The sequence below is a fragment of the Misgurnus anguillicaudatus genome, chromosome 5 (genome assembly GCF_027580225.2).
Source record: "Misgurnus anguillicaudatus chromosome 5, ASM2758022v2, whole genome shotgun sequence".
Classification (NCBI taxonomy): domain Eukaryota; kingdom Metazoa; phylum Chordata; class Actinopteri; order Cypriniformes; family Cobitidae; genus Misgurnus; species Misgurnus anguillicaudatus.
Genome location: NC_073341.2, coordinates 9,135,937 through 9,155,300, shown reverse-complemented (window position 1 = coordinate 9,155,300; position 19,364 = coordinate 9,135,937). Strand labels below are relative to the sequence as shown.

General features: G+C 36.6%; 1 protein-coding gene across 1 annotated transcript; it reads left to right on the top strand.

Annotated features, from left to right (window-relative positions):
• The first annotated feature begins 447 nt into the window (after nt 1-447).
• Nucleotides 448-18,076, top strand: plod1a (procollagen-lysine, 2-oxoglutarate 5-dioxygenase 1a). Its single transcript, XM_073867481.1, has 19 exons — nt 448-663; nt 1,360-1,451; nt 1,842-1,975; nt 2,068-2,231; nt 2,889-3,001; nt 3,127-3,190; nt 6,613-6,710; nt 6,805-6,906; nt 7,179-7,310; nt 8,815-8,936; nt 9,379-9,483; nt 9,951-10,076; nt 10,645-10,786; nt 10,940-11,053; nt 11,182-11,247; nt 13,137-13,241; nt 13,332-13,478; nt 16,111-16,240; nt 17,459-18,076. The coding sequence occupies exons 1-19, from the start codon at nt 576-578 to the stop codon at nt 17,608-17,610; spliced, it is 2,196 nt and encodes a 731-aa protein (XP_073723582.1). The 5' UTR covers nt 448-575; the 3' UTR covers nt 17,611-18,076.
• The last annotated feature ends 1,288 nt before the right edge of the window (nt 18,077-19,364 follow it).

Here is a 19,364-nt window from a genome sequence, read left to right as displayed (position 1 = left end):
TAATTTGTTTTTAAAGTTGAAATCTTTCCTGCATCATTTTTAACATATGTATACCAGATTTAATCGGTAGTCTATGTTTTTCTGTTTCTAACGGTACCTTTTAGTGAGGCCAGTGCTGTTCTGTGACTGTTTATATATTATGTGTGCAAAAATGTTTTGCAGCCATATAGTATGTTTAAATGTATGGTAGCCTACATCTGGGATGTTCATAGCACAATCCACAAGTCATGGTGCATGCGTGGGAACCTCAACTTTGTTTAAACGTTAAATCTAGCAAATTCTAAATGAGATTTATTCAGATAGGCACTTTTTTAAATAAATTGTCAGTCTTCTTTCCTTTTTTAGTTTTAATAGCAGAGAAAACGCAAAGTAAGTTTTTTGAAACAAACAATTTATAAAAATTAGTGGTTTGGTCCTGGTTCGGGTTGTGCTGCTGGGGAGAAAGTCGAAGGGCGGGGTTAATGCAGAAGTGGGCTGGAGGTGTTCAACGGGATTTACAACTAACTTTCTCTCTATAAAACCAGTTTTTCATCAGTCGCCTTTATTGTAGAGGACAGAAGAATAGCGGATCAAACATGAGAGGAGCCGTTTTAATCCTAACTGTGTGTTTGTTCGCGTTTTTCACTTCGCTTTACTGTAACCAGCAGGACTCGATCCCCGAGGGTAAGGGAATAATTTCAGCCTACATCTTAACAAATCACGCATCTGCTGTACGTGATAATGCGATACACTACTGCAATGTTACGACGATCCGTCATCTAAGCGTTATATAGGCCTATCAAATGCATTTCACACAGTTAGTCGAGCATTAAGTAACAGTTAGCTGTATACCGCTGACGTGGACCGCTCGTGCAGATATCATTACAGGTCAAGCGTGAAATAACTTCACGAACACATCTCGAGTTTAAAAAGATGAATAGCTACAAAACAGCGCGATTCATTGCAAAAGTTACTTAATGGTCAAGTTTGTAAAAATGTTAGCTGTATAGGAGAGTAACATGCGTTCAACATGCCTAACATTTGTTACATTGTAACACTGCCACGCAGAAGTTTTCTAAACAAAACCAAGATTCCTATCAGTTTTCAAGGAGTAGCTTTGAAAAATCGTGTTTAGATAATAATGCATCTGCATATCACCATCACAGGAAGAAACCTTTTTTTCACCAACTTGAAACGGCCCAGGGGTATTTAATATTCCAGCTGTTCATTGAATATTTCCTCTGTGGTCCTCTGAGGAGAGGAAGGAATACGGCGTGTAAGGCCCATAAGAGTGTGTTGTCCCAGCACGTAGGCAGAGGAGATGGGATGTTGTTTGACAAACATCTACTTCATCTTGTGTTTTTTTCTTCTTTCTTTCAGGAGACCTTCTAGTGCTGACTGTAGCCACAGAGGAGTCTGATGGATTCAGACGCTTCATGAGATCTTCACGACACTTTAATTACACTGTTAAGGTAAATTAGTTACCTATTGTCAAAAATAAATGGCTATTTAGTCAAATTCCTAAAAAGTATCTCAAAATAAAGCATTTTCGCTCTGTACATGACTGTGGGGACGAGCACTTCTGTGGTGCTTGGAATTCTAATTAATTAACACAAATCAAATATTGCTACATTGATGGCTCAAGAAGGTGTAATTGTTCAAATAACATATTGCTTCATTTTAAAATATATATAAAAGTGTAATGTTTCAGAAAAATTGACATTTCCGTAGAATGTTTTACTCTTTAAGTAATAAAAAACCATCCTGTTTGAACAACGGGTTTTTATAAAGTCACATTAAGTTTTAAAAGCAATAAAAATTAGGATAAATTCACATTAACTTTTAAAAAAATATATTTTTAGGTACTTGGGAAAGGTGAAGAATGGAAAGGTGGAGATTACATGTCTCCTCCAGGTGGAGGGCAGAAAGTGCGTCTGCTGAAGCTTGCTTTAGAGGAGATAACAGAGGACAACAAAATCATACTGTTTGTGGATAGGTACGTATCTCTTTTATCATTCCAGCAAGTTATTACATTTTGGAGAGTCAAGAGTTTTGATCATGGACATGATATGTTTTGGGTTTTCACAGCTATGATGTAATCTTTTCTTCGGGTCCAAAAGAACTACTGAAGAAGTTTCAGCAGACCAGACACAAAGTCGTCTTCTCTTCTGAAACTCTTGTCTGGCCAGACCGCCACCTGGAAGACAAACATCCTCACGTCAGGGAAGGGAAAAGGTTTCTCGGAGCAGGAGGTTAGATAACTTGGATTAGCTTGCATTCTTTTGTGTGAGAAGTTTCCAGTGAGATAAAAGTTGGAAGATGCTGAAGTAGTGACAGATGTCTTCTTAAATCATCTGTTTTTATGTCTTTGAATTGCACATTATTTAAGTCAGCAAGGGTCAAAGTATCGTTCTTAAAGTTCCTGAACTTCAGCCAGCTCCTTGTTTCCTGTCTGCCATTATTGGACAAACTGATTAATCCAGGTGTGTCTGATTATTGTTGTTGTGACTATTGAGGTCAGGCACACCTGGATTAATCAGTTTGTCCAATAATGGCAGACAGGTAACAAGGAGCTGGCTGAAGTTCAGGAAGTAGTGCTGCTGGGTATAAAGCCTTAGTTGTTGAATCAACATTTTCTTATGTCCTGTTTCACAGTCACAGTCTTTCATAGAATCTTCTGGAAACAGAAACAATATTTATGAGGTGATGTAAGAGGCTAACAGCTGTAAATAAAATCAGGAAATGTCTGTCTTTATGCTCTGTGGACATTCAGAAAAGCATACTGTATAGCTAACAGTTAAATCATCAGTTTAATTGACTTGTTTACATACATAAACCAGATGACAACGAGCCCTGTGTCCATTTGTTTCAAATGTTTCCATTTTAACACTTGGCTGGTTTATTTCTAGGATTTATTGGCTATGCACCCAATCTTAAAGAGATGCTCTCTGACTGGTCAGGAGAAGATAATGACAGTGACCAACTCTTTTACACCAAGATATACATCAACCCAGACAAAAGAGTGAGTGTTTTTCCATAGATCTTTCTTCAAAGCATAATGTGTTTTCACTTTATTGCTCTGTTTTATGATAAATGAAATATATTTACACTTCATTTTGACATTTTCTTCCATCATTTCCACTTTAGAAATCTATAAATATAACTTTGGACAGCAAGTGTAGATTGTTCCAAAATCTTCACGGAGCCCTTGGTAAGTGCACAATTCTTTACTTTTAAAGCCTGCTTTTTGTAAATATATACATTAACTCTTTCCCATCAGATTTTAGTTTTTACTGTTTTTAAAACTGTGGATGCTTTAGTGTTTTATAAGTTGGGTAAGAGCGCCACCTTGTTGATAATAGCGGAAATATGGATTGCTGTAAAAAGTCGTCATTGGCACGGAAGCATTTTGATCAATGGCGGGGAAAGAGTTAAGGCTTTGTTTACATGACAGTGATGTAGTGAAAAACCAGCATATTCTCATGAAATGTGTATAAATAGCACACAGTAGGTACGTTTACATGCAACCAAATAATCCATTTGTAATGGTATTGATGGCTCAATTGTATTGAAAAGCCTTCATGTAAACACCTTAATCAAGACGATTGAGGACGATCGGATGCAAATTTGGATCGTTTTGAAGGGGGTGGTGTACTGTGATCCGATCAGCAGGAGAAAAGTATGCATGTAAACGCGTGAATCATGAAAAGTCATTCAATACATACACCAAATTTCAATTTTGCATGCATATGATACACCAGTCATTCCCATTCACTTAATACAGCTAATCTTTTTGTTTCATTTTATGTATTGGTTTCTTGTTTTTCTGTTTTTTTTTACTATTGTCGCTTGGGTTTTGAGTTAGATCAACTTTTTGTTACATAAAATGACGTCCTAACCCAAACCCCAATCTAACCCCTGACTCAAAACGACCATGGTATAAAAATAGACAAAAACATGGAGAAACCTATATATTAAAGGCAGGGTATCTGATTTGATCCAGAAACATTTTTAGTTATGCTGGTTAAAAGTCTCCTCATATCCTGATAGCAATCACTGTGTTAAGTTGTTTAAATGTATTTGTTGAAATGTATGCAATCTGTGAAAGGCGTAGGACCAAAACATTTTCAACCAATCATAGATCTCGGTCCGAACGGACGTTACCATTTTTGTCCCTCATCCGTAAGCGTAATTTGAATGCCACTGCGCAGCCTGTTCACGCAGACACCATACGTCATCGGCTCGTTCACGTGCCCTCCTGTCTGTAAACAGAGGGGGAATGGCACAGGACCCACAAAACGAAAGACATGTTTAAAACCAACAACAGCAAAAACTGCCTGGATCAGCAAATAGCAAAAACCCAAATTAACATCGGTAACTTTACTGCTTTAGCACCAGATGCAAACAGCTGCATGAGGCAAAGGATCTGAAAGGGTCGTTGTACTGTTTATTTTGGTAAGATAGGTACGCGATATGTTTGTATTGAGATGGATTCAGATATTCTACTTTGATGAAACATTGTGTTTGTTACGAATTAGCGTAACGATATAGTTACCACGTCTACACAACCGAAAGTGTGCTTTAACTAATTCTGATGTAAACACGTTGGTTATGTTGGTTATTTTGGTAATGTTATTCACTGCAAAGTTTTCTGACTGATGAATGAGACATGAGATGTGACCGTCTGATCTGTGCGTGTACATGTGTTTTGAAAGAGGCGAGACTTTGGATGACGATTTAAATGGAGTGTGGGATCGTGATTTCATTGCTAGTCGGCTACCGTTAGCATTTTTCAAAATGTGATACCCTACCTTTAAATGACAGCCCAACCCAAATCCCAAATGTAACCCAAACCCAAGCGACAATGACAAAAAAACAAAACAAAATTGAGAAACCAATACATAAAAAGATGCGCCTTATTAAAGTCAACGGGAAGCACTGGCGTATCATATGCACGCAGAATTGAATTTTGCCGTATTTATTGCACTAATATGAAAAATTTGTAGCACAAATGCAGTCCTGTAGGCATTCATTGTTGTTTTGGGTATACCCGCGTGTGCCTAAATTATACCGAATTAGGCATTAATTAACACACCGATATCACATGTCTGCATTTATGTAGTTACACTAAGACGACAAGGCATTTTAACCAAAAAAATTATAATTTGAAACTTATATTTAAATGTTTGCATTTTCAGGACCCGAAAACGTCGTCATTGTGTAAACTAACAGCAAAACCCCCTAAAATCTTTCCCATTTACGGTTGTAATCGTTGTTGTGTAAACGTCCCCCTTACTGTTAAAGCAGCTCATATAAAAGCTCTTTCAAGTCTTCAAGAAGTCAGATATCGCTAGCATCAGCGTTTTTATTCTTCCCCTCTCTTGTAATACCTGCTGGGAAAATTTAACTCTCTTTGAAAGTTCTGCTTAATAAGGAATGCTTAATGAATTGCTTGGCCGAGGGTAAAATATGAATTTATTTCATAGGAGCTGAATCTCTTGGCTTTAAAAGTTTTCTGCTCGTCTGGCAGCTGTTACGTTGGCATACAGCCAGATTGTGAATAGAGAATGAGTTTTTCAGTTCTCTGTAATGATTTGTGAGGCTGGAATTTTAGAGCTAGCTGAGATGTGCCTCCGCACACGTACACAATCCCAACAGGATGTTATAGTCCAGGTGCACAGCACTTCAGCTATAATTTAGTTTAAAGAAAACAGTTTACTTTTTGTCAAGTATGGGTATTATAGCACCATAAAGTAAATATTTTAATTAAATACCACTACAAGGGCTTGCAAGCTAATGTAATAAAATACTAACTGTATTGTTCTGCGCTTCTGTCCATAACTTACCTAGTGAATCTTGACCTACGCAATTTTTACTTTAATACATTAAATTTAACACCCCATTTGATTTTTTTTGGTGCAAAAGTGTATTGTAAAATATGTAAAATATTTAAATATTTAAAGTTAAATATTTGAGCTCAATTTGTGTTCAAATTTCAAAGGATTTATTTTAAAAACCTTTGGGATTCCAAGTATTTATTATTATTTTTTAATTATACAGTGTTTAGTAAATGAATGGTATATTTAAAGCTACAGTTTAATTTTCAGTGTCTTTTATGTGAATTAGGAAGATTTTGGGGATTGGGGCAGTCACTATGGACTCAGTATGGGATTTGTTATTTTATATGTTTATTTAAAATATGAAAAATTGTGTTATGTTTGCCTTTGACATTTTTGATGATGTTACAAAGCATGCTTCTCATATCAAAAACAATATTGTATATTTATACCATCTTTTTTTCTGGATAATGACCACTAAGTCAACAGATAGCCTTAAAAGACTTGGTATGACTTCTGTTGTCTGTAATAAAGCTTACCTCAGCTTTTTACAAGTTCACTCTTTAAACTTTTTTTAACTAGTCTGTTCTGCTTTTAGTTCAAAAGTATCCATTACAGTTAACCAAGAGAGATACACCCAAACATTTGTGTAGGAAATTGTATCTTAAAAAAACTCTCCTCATGGGCTGTTTTGATATTTGTGGTCTTTAACCCGTCATTTACATTCAAACAGGGTTTATGGGCATTACTAACATACACAGAATATTCATCTTCCTTTTTTGAACTGCATGAATAGATGAGGTTGTGCTGAAGTTTGAAGATGGACGTGTACGAGCCAGAAATGTGCTTTATGACACACTACCTGTTGTAATTCACGGAAACGGACCCACCAAAGTACTATTTTGATACAAAAACCATCTATACAGCATGGATAGTACTATATCTACAGCTAGTTTTATTCAATATCATATTTTTATTACTCTTTCAGCTCCAGATAAACTATCTAGGCAACTATATTCCAAATGTGTGGACTTTTGAAACTGGTTGTACAATCTGTAACGAGGACCTGCGGCCTCTTTCTGGACTCCAGGTGGGCTCTTTTTACTACTTCAGGAAATGCCTGATGGGACTCTATAAAGAGAATTTGTTTTCTCTAATTTAGTCAAAATAAATCTGGATAAATAAATACCTAATGTACAATATACATGACATCTGACAATGAAAAATGACGTTGAGTAAAAAAAACTAAAGTGCCGTGTTTTGTTGAACAGTGTTAACTTTATTTAAGCTTCAGTTGAACAATATTACAGCTGGAAATTGTAAAGAAATCTGTTTTAAATGTGTTTTGCGGCTTGTCTGCAGGAAAGTGAATATCCTGTGGTGGTCATCGGGGTCTTCATTCAACAACCAACCCCGTTCCTCACCGTGTTCTTCGAGCGCTTGCTCAATCTCAAATACCCCAAAAATCGGCTCAAATTATTCATTTATAACCAGGTGAGATATTATGTTACAGATGTGCTGTGTTTCTATTGACTGCTTAAAATCTGTCCTATTGGCATACAGTAAGAGTTTAGATTACACTGACATACATTTCATGAATGCTGCATCTGCAGTCATAAATATAAAATCTTGATGTGAAATCTCCTCTGAAAATATTTGCACATGCTTTTATGTTCTGTGCAGTTAAATCATCTATGAATACACCCAGATTATTATCAAGCACTATTATCCCATGTCCTGGTAAATACAATGTAGCCTGCTCAATACCATATTATCCTCTTTTCATAAGTTTGGTCTTCATTGTTGTTTGACAAAAGGCAGATGAAAGCAAGATTGTTCAGATGGATCTTTTATAATTCATGAATGCTGTCTGCCTAGATGATATTTATTGTTCATCTGATGTTTATTGTTAACTGCAGGATCGCTGTAGAGGAATAGCATTTATATTTTTATTTAAGTGAATTGAAAAAAAGATAAAAATGTGCTAATGGTATCAAAAGACGTCACATTTATTATTGCGCAGCCAGATCTGCTCGTGTTCGCTCCACTGGTACAGCGAATGCTTTCGCCGAGAAGTTAGACAGAAAGAAACAGAAACTAAAGAGAATAAATGAGGCAGAGCAATGCGCAGGTACGTCTGACAAGAACCCTGACATTGTTTTAGTACAAAAAAGAGGATCTCATTCCGGATGTTATCCCTTTTGAAAGGGGTTTTAGCACAGAGGGAAACATTGGCTGCATCCAAATAACCACATTTGCACTTGACCACTTGACTGCTTACATTACGTTTTCCTGTATTTGGCCCAAGTGTAGTGGGCGTGAAGATTAAGCGTGCATGTAGATGTCTTCACCCGATGGACGTTCACGCTGCCCTCAAATGCATGTAATCCTCTCAAGTGGAGGTTTCCACCTTTCCGATTGGTTGCCGCCGAACCGCGTCATAGCTCATTACCATAAAGTAATGTTAATCCATGTCTACTTAAAATGTATATTTTTAAGTTTCTTTAAATAAAATGAATACATAATCACTCTACAATTAACATTAACTGAATTTAAAGATTATCTTATCTGAACTTTCAGAAGCATAATTCTTTGCACCTTTAAAAACTAATGTTAAACTAATGTTCAGGGGTTTTACATCTTTAAAATGAACAAAGTTCTTGAGAATCGTGATCTTAAGTTTAAGCAATAGAATCGTAATTCTCATTTAAAACAGAATCGCGCAGCTCTACAGGTTTGAAATAACATGAAAGTGATGACAGAATTTTCATTTTTGGGGGAACTATCCCTTTAAGGCTGCAATCCATCAGACTGTGAAACAGAAATTATAAGTCATTATTTTTATTATTGTGAAGAAAGGGTATGGAGAGTTTTGATTTTTATGTATTTGCTCCATAATTTTTTAACCAAAAAGTTACAGATTGCTTTATAGATTTAGCTTTAATAAATAATATAAAATAAAGCTGAACTTGATTTATTTTAATATTTTCTTTGGCAGGAACCGCACCATGATGAACAAGTCCGAAAATTTCTTGAGGGTCATGAATCGGAGTACCAGGGAGTGAAGCTAATTGGACCAGTGGAGGATATTGATCCTGTGACCTCACGTAATATAGCATTGTAAGTGTGCATTCATTTATAGATGGTTTCATCTGACACACGTGCATGTCTGGTCAGAACTTTACCTCCGGTTTCTGTTTGTTTAATGCTCTGACTAGTTGCTAAACTTAACTCTTAAACAAATGCTTCGTCGAAAATAACAATGTTTTGGTTTCCTAGGTAATCTATGTGTTGTTTATTTGCTTGTTATATAAATAAACTACTTTAAAAGGACTTTGTTGTTATTTATTCTTAGCGGAGTTTACCGGAAGTTACATGTTTTCCACGAAAGCCGCTTGTTTATGTTGTTACGGCTGAAACCGTTCAAGTGACAGTGACTCAAGTATTTGTTTGCTTTTGGTGAACCTGTACACAATAGTTTTCCAAACTATTTAATGTGACTATGCCAGCAAACGTCTTGTTTGAATATTGTATTCATTTTTTTCCTGTGTTTCTGTTTCAGTGATGTGTGTCGCGATGACATTGACTGTGAATACTTCTTCAGCATAGATGCGGATGTGGTTTTAAAAAATGAAGACGCACTTAAAATCCTAATAGAGCTCAATAAGTAAGTAAATAAGTATGGTAATCTTTTGGTTCATAAATGAAATAAAAGTAGGCTACACTGTCAAAAATAAAGGTACGAAGCTGTCACTGGGGCAGTACCCTTTAAAAAAGGTCCTAATATGTACCTTTTAGGTACAAATATGTACCTTTAAAGGTACATTTTGGCAGTTCAAAGTACTAATATGCACTCTTTGGGTACAAAGGTGTACCTTTTTGAAAGGGTACTGTCCCAGTGACAACTTTTGTACCTTTATTTCTGAGAGTGTATATACTGATCTGAAAGGAAGGTTCGGCATGTAGACATACTAATTATCACAAAAGAGGTTGGCTTGCCCATAAATTTAATACAAACATGTGTGTATACAGTAATGCTTACAAAGAAACGTTTTTTATTTGAGCGGTATATTGTCGTTTTGAGCTGGGACTACTTTGGTGAATTAACTTCTAGTCAATTCTAATTGGATACAGGCCTTTCATTGCTCCAATGATGACCAAACCTGGGCGACTGTGGACAAACTTTTGGGGTGCGCTCAGTGCAGATGGATACTACGCCAGGTCTGAGGATTATGTGGACATAGTTCAAGGACGCAGAGTGTAAGTTTTTTTCTTAGAGAAGCAGTGAAAGAACAGAGAAATCATATCAAAATGCATGGACAGAAATATTGGGACACCTGACCATTACACCAACGAGGACTTTGCATTAATGTGGAGTTGATCCAAGAGTGGGAATTTTTGCCCTTGGATCCAGTAGAGCAGGGATGGGCAACTTCGGTCCTGGAGGGCCGGTGTCCTGCAGAGTTTAGCTCCAACTTGCCTCAGCACACCTGCCTAAATGTTTCTAGTAAGCCTAGGAAGACCTTAATTGGCTGCTTCAGGTGGGTTTAATTATGGTTGGAGCTAAACTCTGCAGGACACCGGCCCTCCAGGACCGAAGTTGCCCATCCCTGCAGTAGAGCATTTGTGAGATCAGGCACTGATGGTGGATGGGAAGGCCTCCCAATCTCTGTTCCAGTTTAAAGGTGCTTGGTGGGGTTGAGGTCAAGGTTCACATCCCCAAGCGCTTAAAATCGTGTGTATATTTCACTGATGCCAAATCAAGAAGGTTTTGAATTAAATGTAAAAATCAAATGTGATATGTGATGATTCTGTTGAACTTTCATAGGGGCTTGTGGAATGTGCCATATGTCTCTCATATTTTCCTGGTGAAAGCAGATGTATTAAGGACCGACCTTAAGGATATTAACCCGTTTGAATCTGCATCACTTGACTCAGATATGGCCTTCTGCGCCAACCTCCGAAATAAGGTCAGAAACACTTTAAAAAATACAGTAATAATAACTAAATAACCAGTCCTCCTAATACTCTGCCTATGTGATGCAGAAACAAGATCAAGCACCAGTTACTGTGCTTTCAGAATGACCCAGTAAGACTGGCTGATACTTTTTTTTTGTTTTCAGGGTGTCTTCATGTTTGTAACAAATATGCAAACTTTCGGCCGAGTGTTATCTACTGAAAATTACGAAACAAAGCATTTACACAACGATCTCTGGCAGATCTTTGAAAATCCTTTGGTAAGATGAAAATATTTCAGACAGCATTTTTTTTCTAATATTATACACAGGATCCTTATTGGGGTTGTTATGTTTCTATAACTTAACTGTTTGTTTTGTCTTGTATTTTTACCTCTTCCCTGGACCAGGACTGGGAGGAAAGATACATCCATAAGAATTACTCAAAGGTTTTAAGTGACAATCTTATAGAAACAGTGAGTATTCACCCACAAACAAAACTGAGATGAAGCATTTTCTAAATTGTTTATAAGATGAAAACTATCTTGGCCATTTGTTAATTTTAGGGCATTAATAACTGATCTATAATATTCCATAATGAAAATAGTTGTCAACAAATGTTATTATGGATTACTTGGTCTGTAATGTCACTTGCCAACAGGGTTGCCAGGTCCAAGAAAAATTTCCAGTCCAATGACAACTTAAATCTCGCCCAAAAGGAATGAAAACTAGCCCAATTTTTACATTTGTCCAATCACAGTTGAAAACTCCAGGATTTCAACAAAGGCTATAAAATAAACTCTTACTATTGCTTTTAATGTACTTTCCATGCAGATGAAATTTTTTTTAATGTACTTAAGGTGCTCTATTTTCACACACTATTCTGTTCTAAACAAAAAAATCTACTTTAGTACTTCTTAAGATTATCTTAAAGGAATAGTCTACTCATTTTCAATATTAAAAAATGTTATTACCTTAACTAAGAATTGTTGATACATCCCTCTATCATCTGTGTGCGTGCACGTAAGCGCTGGAGCGCGCTGCGACACTTCGATAGCATTTAGCTTAGCCCCATTCATTCAATGGTACCATTTAGAGATAAAGTTAGAAGTGACCAAACACATCAACGTTTTTCCTATTTAAGACGAGTAGTTATACGAGCAAGTTTGGTGGTACAAAATAAAACGTAGCGCTTTTCTAAGCGGATTTAAAAGAGGAACTATATTTTATGGAGTAATAGCACTTTTGGGAGTACTTCGACTTGCCTGAAAAGTCCGCTCCCCTTCTCACTCTCATAATGGGAGAGGGAGGGTGTTACTGCGCCGAGTCAAAGTACTCTCATAAGTGCTATTACGCCATAAAATATAGTTCCTCTTTTAAATCCGCTTAGAAAAGCACTACGTTTTATTTTGTACCACCAAACTTGCTCGTATAACTACTCGTCTTAAATAGGAAAAACGTTGATGTGTTTGGTCACTTCTAACCTTATCTCTAAATGGTACCATTGAATGAATGGGGCTAAGCTAAATGCTATCGAAGCGTCGCAGCGCGCTCCAGCGCTTACGTGCACGCACACAGATGATAGAGGGATGTATCAACAATTCTTAGTTAAGGTAATAACATATTTTAATATTGAAAATGAGTAGACTATTCCTTTAATGCACATTAGGAAAATAAAGAACGTTCATTTTCTAAGTCTACAGACAAACATTTTCGTGGCCGCGGCACTTTATAAAACTAGCCCAAAAAACTGCAACCCGCAGCTCCGAAATTTTTCCCGCAACTGTATTTTCAAAATAGCCCAATTGTGCGGGAAAATCTGGCAACACTGCTTGCCAATCACACCATCACTGTTTTGCATTTGTATATAAATAACATCAATTGAAATTATAACGATTAGGGACGAAAATTATACGAAATTATAAAGATTAGGGATGCTCCAATCAATCGGCCGCAGATCAGTTTCGTTCGATCACTGCATTAAATGACTTGATCGGTTTCTCGCTAAACTTGCCCGATCTCATTAACTGATCTTTCTATTTACTTTTGTCATCATGTGGCTCCTGAATTTTGAGACAATTTTTACACAATATGGGACCTTTAAGTTTAGGGGATTTCTTTGCATTTTATATTTCATCTTCTGTAAATTATAATTGTAAAATACTTCTCCTTAACAAGTTGCATGATTTAAATCTTATAATTTATTCTATAGCACAAAAAAAAGGTTTTGGACTTACTATAAGGTTTTAGGGTACAGGGTTTGTGAAAATCCCTAACCCTAGATATGAATAATAAGCAACAAAAATAAACTAATAAAGCAAGTATCTTGTATAGTTATAATATTGTTTTTTCAATCTTTGTGTAGCCATGCCCTGATGTTTTCTGGTTCCCTGTCTTCACTGACGTGGCTTGCAATCATTTTGTTGAAGAGATGGAGCATTTTGGCCAGTGGTCAGGAGGTGCAAATACAGTATGTAGTGTTTTTCTTTATATATGAACTATGTTACACCTCTCAGCAGTCTTATTGTTACATATTCTTAAGCAATTTTTTTGCATTTAGGATCCTAGGATCCAAGGTGGATATGAAAATGTCCCCACAATTGATATTCACATGAATCAGGTGGAGTATGACAAACATTGGCGAAAGTTCTTGTTGGAATATGTAGCACCAGTTACAGAGAAAATGTTTCCTGGGTACCAAACAACGGTAAGCACTTCTCTGTCTTTTGTAATGGGGCACTTCTTATATTTTGTGTTAAGATATTCTTTTTTCCTAATTTTACATAGGATCTATATTTTCATTGGCAAACCTAAAAACTTTCAGCACCCATAGTGAGCACACCCCCAGCATTTGAGTGCAGAGAATCCGGCTTATTTTTCAAGATTTTAAAGGAACACGCCCACATTTTGGGAATTTAGCTTATTCACCGTATCCCCCAGAGTTAGATAAGTCCATACATACCTCTCTCATCTCCGTGCGTGCTGTAACTCTGTCTGACGCAGCCCCCGCTAGCTTAGCTTAGCACAAAGACTGGAAGTGGGTGGCTTTAGCTAGCATACTGCTCCCAATAAGTGACAAAATAACGCGATCATTTTCCTATTTATGTGTTGTGATTTGTATAGTCAAACCGTGTACAAATAACAAGGTGATATGAGACACAGCGATCTTTTAACAGTATACATACTGAGAACTATATTCTCTGAAGACGAAGCACTGCCGCATGGGCGGAGTGATCTGCTCGCAGCACACGAGAAGCCCCTGGTGAGGAGCAGAGAGTTCGGTCAGAATTGTGCAAATCACTCCGCCCATGCGGCAGTGCTTCGTCTTCAGAGAATATAGTTCTCAGTATGTATACTGTTAAAAGATCGCTGTGTCTCATATCACCTTGTTATTTGTACACGGTTTGACTATACAAATCACAACACATAAATAGGAAAATGATCGCGTTATTTTGTCACTTATTGGGAGCAGTATGCTAGCTAAAGCCACCCACTTCCAGTCTTTGTGCTAAGCTAAGCTAGCGGGGGCTGCGTCAGACAGAGTTACAGCACGCACGGAGATGAGAGAGGTATGTATGGACTTATCTAACTCTGGGGGATACGGTGAATAAGCTAAATTCCCAAAATGTGGGCGTGTTCCTTTAAGATAAAAAATTATTTTATTTACTTGGCGTTTTTAATCATTCAAATCATGCTTTTACCCGATAGGATGTAATTTCTTTCCAATCACCTGTCAAAATACATTATCTCCACTTTCATAAAAATAAAATCCAGATAAATTACTCACCCCCATGTCATCCAGGTTGTTTATGTCTTTGTTTGTTTAGTCGAGAGGAATTGTGTTTTTTGGGGAAGACACTGCAGGATTTTTCTAATTTTAACTCATTCACCGCCAGATAACTTTAAAAAGTTGCCAGACAGCGCCAGCATTTTTCATGATTTTTACAAAAGTTGTAATGCCTTCCAGAAAATGTTCTTCTTTAAGTATAAAAACAAAAATATATCAAATGAAAGAATAGACCCTCTGCTTTCAAACAACAACAACAAAAAACGTTTCATCCTACCGTCATTAGTTTTCTTTTTATCACCTCTCAGTAAAAGTACCACCTGGTGGATAATAGCTAAAACATGGATTGCCGGAAAAACCCGTCATTGGCAGGGAAGTGTTTTCTCTTAATTGACGAGTTAACTCGTCAATGACGGGGAAAGAGTTAATGACTTTGGTGGACCCCAACAGTTCACAGTTTCAGAGCAGTTTAAAATTAAAGTTTCAACTCAGCTTCAAAGGACTCTAAACGATCCCAAACGAGCTATAAGGGTCTTATCTAGCGAAACGATAGTCATTTTCAACAATAAAAATAATAAATAAGCACTTTTAAACCACAACTTCTCGTCTTGCACTAGCTGTATTTGCGTAAGGACGTCGAAATGTCATGCGTCACATATGTTAAACACACACTTGACGTAAACTGACACAAAGTGAAGCAATGACGATCGTTAGACCCTTATGCCTCAGTTGGGATCATTAACTCATTCCCTGCCAGCCATTTTTTGAAAAGTTGCCTGCCAGCATTTTTTGTGATTTTCACAAGTTTCACAAAAAGCCTTCAAGGAAAAATTTCTTCTAAAAATATATAAACATACAAATATATCAAATGAAAGAACAGACCCTCTGCTTTCAAACAAACAATAGACAAACAAACAAACAAAACGGGGGAAAAACGTTTTTCTCTGCTTATAAACTCTTAAATATAAGTAGGTTTCTTAAAAAAAAAAAAAAATTTAGCAAAAAAGCTGAAATAATTCCATTTTTGTAAAGGAATTTTGTTAGAGATCAGATTCAGAACAATTATCAAAACATACACTGAGTTTAAAATAAGTAAATAACGTTTTGGCTTTAGTTTTTTCATAAATTGGGTAAGTGCGCCATCTAGTGGATACAGATTAACAAAAAAATTCATCAGGAACACATTTTTTATGCAAATGTTTTCTCTTAATTGACGAGATAACTCGTCAATGGCATGGAAAGAGTTAAAAGTAATTTGAAGCTGCGTTGAAACTGCAATTTTGAACTGCATTGGGGCTGTTAAGTGTTGGGGTCCAGTAAAGTCCATTAAAATGGGAAAGGTCCTGAGGTGTTTTCCTCAAAAAACATAGTTTCTTCTCGATTGAACAAAAAAACCATCAACATTTTGGATGACATGGGGGTGAGTAAATTATCTGGATTTCTTTTTAATCAAGACTGATAAATTAGACCAATGGGTACTGCTGAAAAAAAAACCTATGAATCCTGCTTAACATCCAATGTATCTGAATGTGTTTTGTTATGTGTACTGCAGGCACAATTCGATCTGGCATTTGTGGTTAGATATAAACCTGATGAGCAGCCCTCTTTAAGACCTCATCACGACGCCTCCACTTTTACTATCAATATAGCACTCAATCAAGTGGGGATTGACTATCAGGGTGAGTTAAACATTTTAACATACTTGACTGTTATTGTTGTCAACAAGGATTTAGAAGTACTGTATTTCATGAAACACAGAAAATGTGCCTTCTTGAACAAAAATAGAAACATTAGAATGATGTTCATAGGTGGATAAATAGTTACTGTAATGAAAATGAAAGATCTTGCAAAATGTTTGGCACTCTCGTAATACTGGTTTGGACAAAGACGATTATACCTTTGTAAAAGGCAGATGTCCTGACAGCACTAAAATGATCATGTTAAACTATAACAGAACCTACAACATGCCTTGACCTGCAACATACAACATACAGATTTACACCAGAAACATGTTTTTCTCTGCCACGAATCCTCATGAAATAGTTTAAAACTGAAATATGTGGTCAATTCTTTATGTTAATATGTTAAAGGCGGGGTGCATGATTTTTGAAAAACACTTTGGAAAAGGGAGTCGGGCCGAGTACCAAAACACACTTGTAGCCAATCAGTAGTATGGTGCGTGTCTACTAACCGACATTGTTGCGTATGTGTGGGGAGGGTCTTTTAAAAAAGGCGTGTTTGCTTAGGTGATTTCAAATATCAACATTGGCTTTCAGATATCATGCACCCTGCCTTTAAGCCTTTAAACTTTCAGTTATTACAATATACAATTATGAATACCCTCAAAAGTAGGGGCGGCACATTGGGTAGCACTGTTGCCTCGTAGCAAGAAGGTCCCCGCTTCGAGCCCTGGCTACCTCTGCATGTTTACCCCAAACCAGCCTTAGTATTCTGGTTTCCTCCCACAGGCTTAGGTGAATTGGAGATTACCCTGATGTGTATGCAGGGACTAAAATAGGATTTTTTTATTGGGGGGTCTCTGGGGTTCAAGGAGTAACATGTTTAATACTGATGACAGCAAAGCCACTGGTGTGTTTCAAAGACATGCTGGACCTCTGATAGGATTTGATAAGTTTTAGCATTTTAAGCTGTACCAGAGGTTGACTCAAATATTTTAAAAAGAGCGCCTGAACTTTAAATGATGCAAATCTATGAGTCTGACACCCTATATGCATTTGTTGCACATGTCATTATGCACAATTGATCAAACTTTGAAGGATCATACAACCTCCTTGACTAATTCTAGGCATACAACTCAAGATACTGCAGTGGTTATACTGTTATTACTAATTTGCACAATGTTTACTACTCTACTGACATCCACTTTTCTTTTCAGGGTGGCGGCTGCCGGTTTTTGAGGTACAACTGCTCGATTACAGCTCCAAGGAAAGGGTGGGCACTCATGCACCCAGGACGCCTCACTCATTACCACGAGGGTCTGCCTACAGTAGAAGGGGTTAGATACATTGCCGTCTCATTTGTGGACCCTTAGTTCTTATTTTATCCGAAAGCTGAATTTACTTTTAATACAGATGAAAGTATAGCTCTAAAAGAAGGGCTAGATAAGAGTTTGTGCTTGAACATGCCGAGACTGTGCCTTCAATTGTAAAGATGTCAGTGTACATATTTTAACATTTTGTTACAAAAAAGCACCCTTTGATGTTGACAATTATGGAAAAATGACAGATCGTTTTTACTGCCTTTTTACAGCTTTAATTTATTTTCATTTGTGTCATGTGGATTTCTGTAATGCAGAATCTGTACTGTCTTCAGCTTTGACATTCATTCAGTGTTTTTAGAAATGCATCTTTAGCGTTTGGTTCTGTTTTTTATTCTGCCCCAAAACTGACTTGATTTATCACAGCTTACATATTTATTTTCTTGCCTTGTTTATGAATCTGTCGTCTTGTCATGCATTTGGGAAAAAACACAATAAAAAAAGGAAAAGATAAAAATTGTTTGTTGGACATAGTGTCATTCTGATGTGAATTGTGCATTTGCAATTTGTGACGTTTTCTATAGCCAGCTTTGTATTTTATACTTCATTTTAATTTGTGCAGTTGATTTTATAGGTGTCCCTTTTGCACTTACATAAAAAAAGCTTTTGATGCATTATACTTATTTTGCACAAGTGCTGTTCTGCGAGGGTTTATATTTAGGGGTGGGTTTAGGGTTAAGGATATGGTCAAGATTATAATTACATGCAGATACTTTAAATGTAAAATTTTACTATAGGCTACATGCAGTCATGTCAAAGCGAAAGTACACTCTCTTTAATTATGTAGTTTTATGTATCATAACATTTAAACACTGTTAACTCTTTGGGGCAGTTTCCAGGACAGGGTATAGATTAATCCAGGACTAAGCATTAGTTTTTTTAATGACATTTAAGTCGTTTTTTTACAAACATGACCTTCAAAAACATAACTGGTGTGCATCTTGAGACAAAACATTGGCACTGATATATTTTAAATTGGACATATAATGAAAATCTGATGTTTTTTTTGTTTTGTTTAAGTGCTATAATTGGGTCCCCGGTGCTTCTGTCAACCTAGAACATGTGAAAAAAAATCAACCCAGTTACTTAGTTTTGGTAAACCATTCTCTGCAAGCATGTGAAAAAATTACTCATTGAAATTTAGCTCCCCTTGTGATGTCAGAAGGGGACAATTCCGCCCCTTAATCTGCACTATCCAACCACTGCACTGTCATTTAGTGCAGAGATCAGCTCAGTTGCATTTTAAGGGACACACCCAAAAATGGCAGATTTTTGCTCACACCTAAAAAGTGGCAATTTTAACCTGCTATAATAAATTATCTATATGATATTTTGAGCTTAAACTTCACATACTTTGGGGATACCAAACATTTATTTTATATATTTAAAAAGTCTTGTGAAATGTCCCATTTAAGTGCAAGCTGTTTTAAGTTAGTGCTGCTCAAACAAGACAAAACTTAAGCTCTGTTAGGAAAACCGCCCCTTTGAAAATTAATACATTTCATATACAGAATTTTGGTTCATTTAGGTTAATTTCCACATTTACAAGCACTTTTAAGAATCAAATGCTGCACCTGTGAGCATTTGTTTATAAACTAACATGTACATTAATTAGCTAATGCAATTATTAATTTGAATGAATGGGATATAGACTGTAAAAAAGTTTAGGGTTTTAAGGGTTTGAGCGCCCTCTGCAGGATAACAAGACTACAGCGTATTTTGTTACGGTCTATAGTCGCACTTAGATG

What these genes read in the sequence shown, in the direction of transcription:
- plod1a (XM_073867481.1), top strand. Translation starts at nt 576, where the DNA reads ATGAGAGGAGCCGTTTTAATCCTAACTGTGTGTTTGTTCGCGTTTTTC. An exon ending in GCAGGACTCGATCCCCGAGG is followed by an intron (nt 664 to 1,359) that starts GTAAGGGAATAA and finishes TCTTTCTTTCAG; the next exon opens with GAGACCTTCTAGTGCTGACT. An exon ending in TTCCTGGGTACCAAACAACG is followed by an intron (nt 13,479 to 16,110) that starts GTAAGCACTTCT and finishes TGTGTACTGCAG; the next exon opens with GCACAATTCGATCTGGCATT.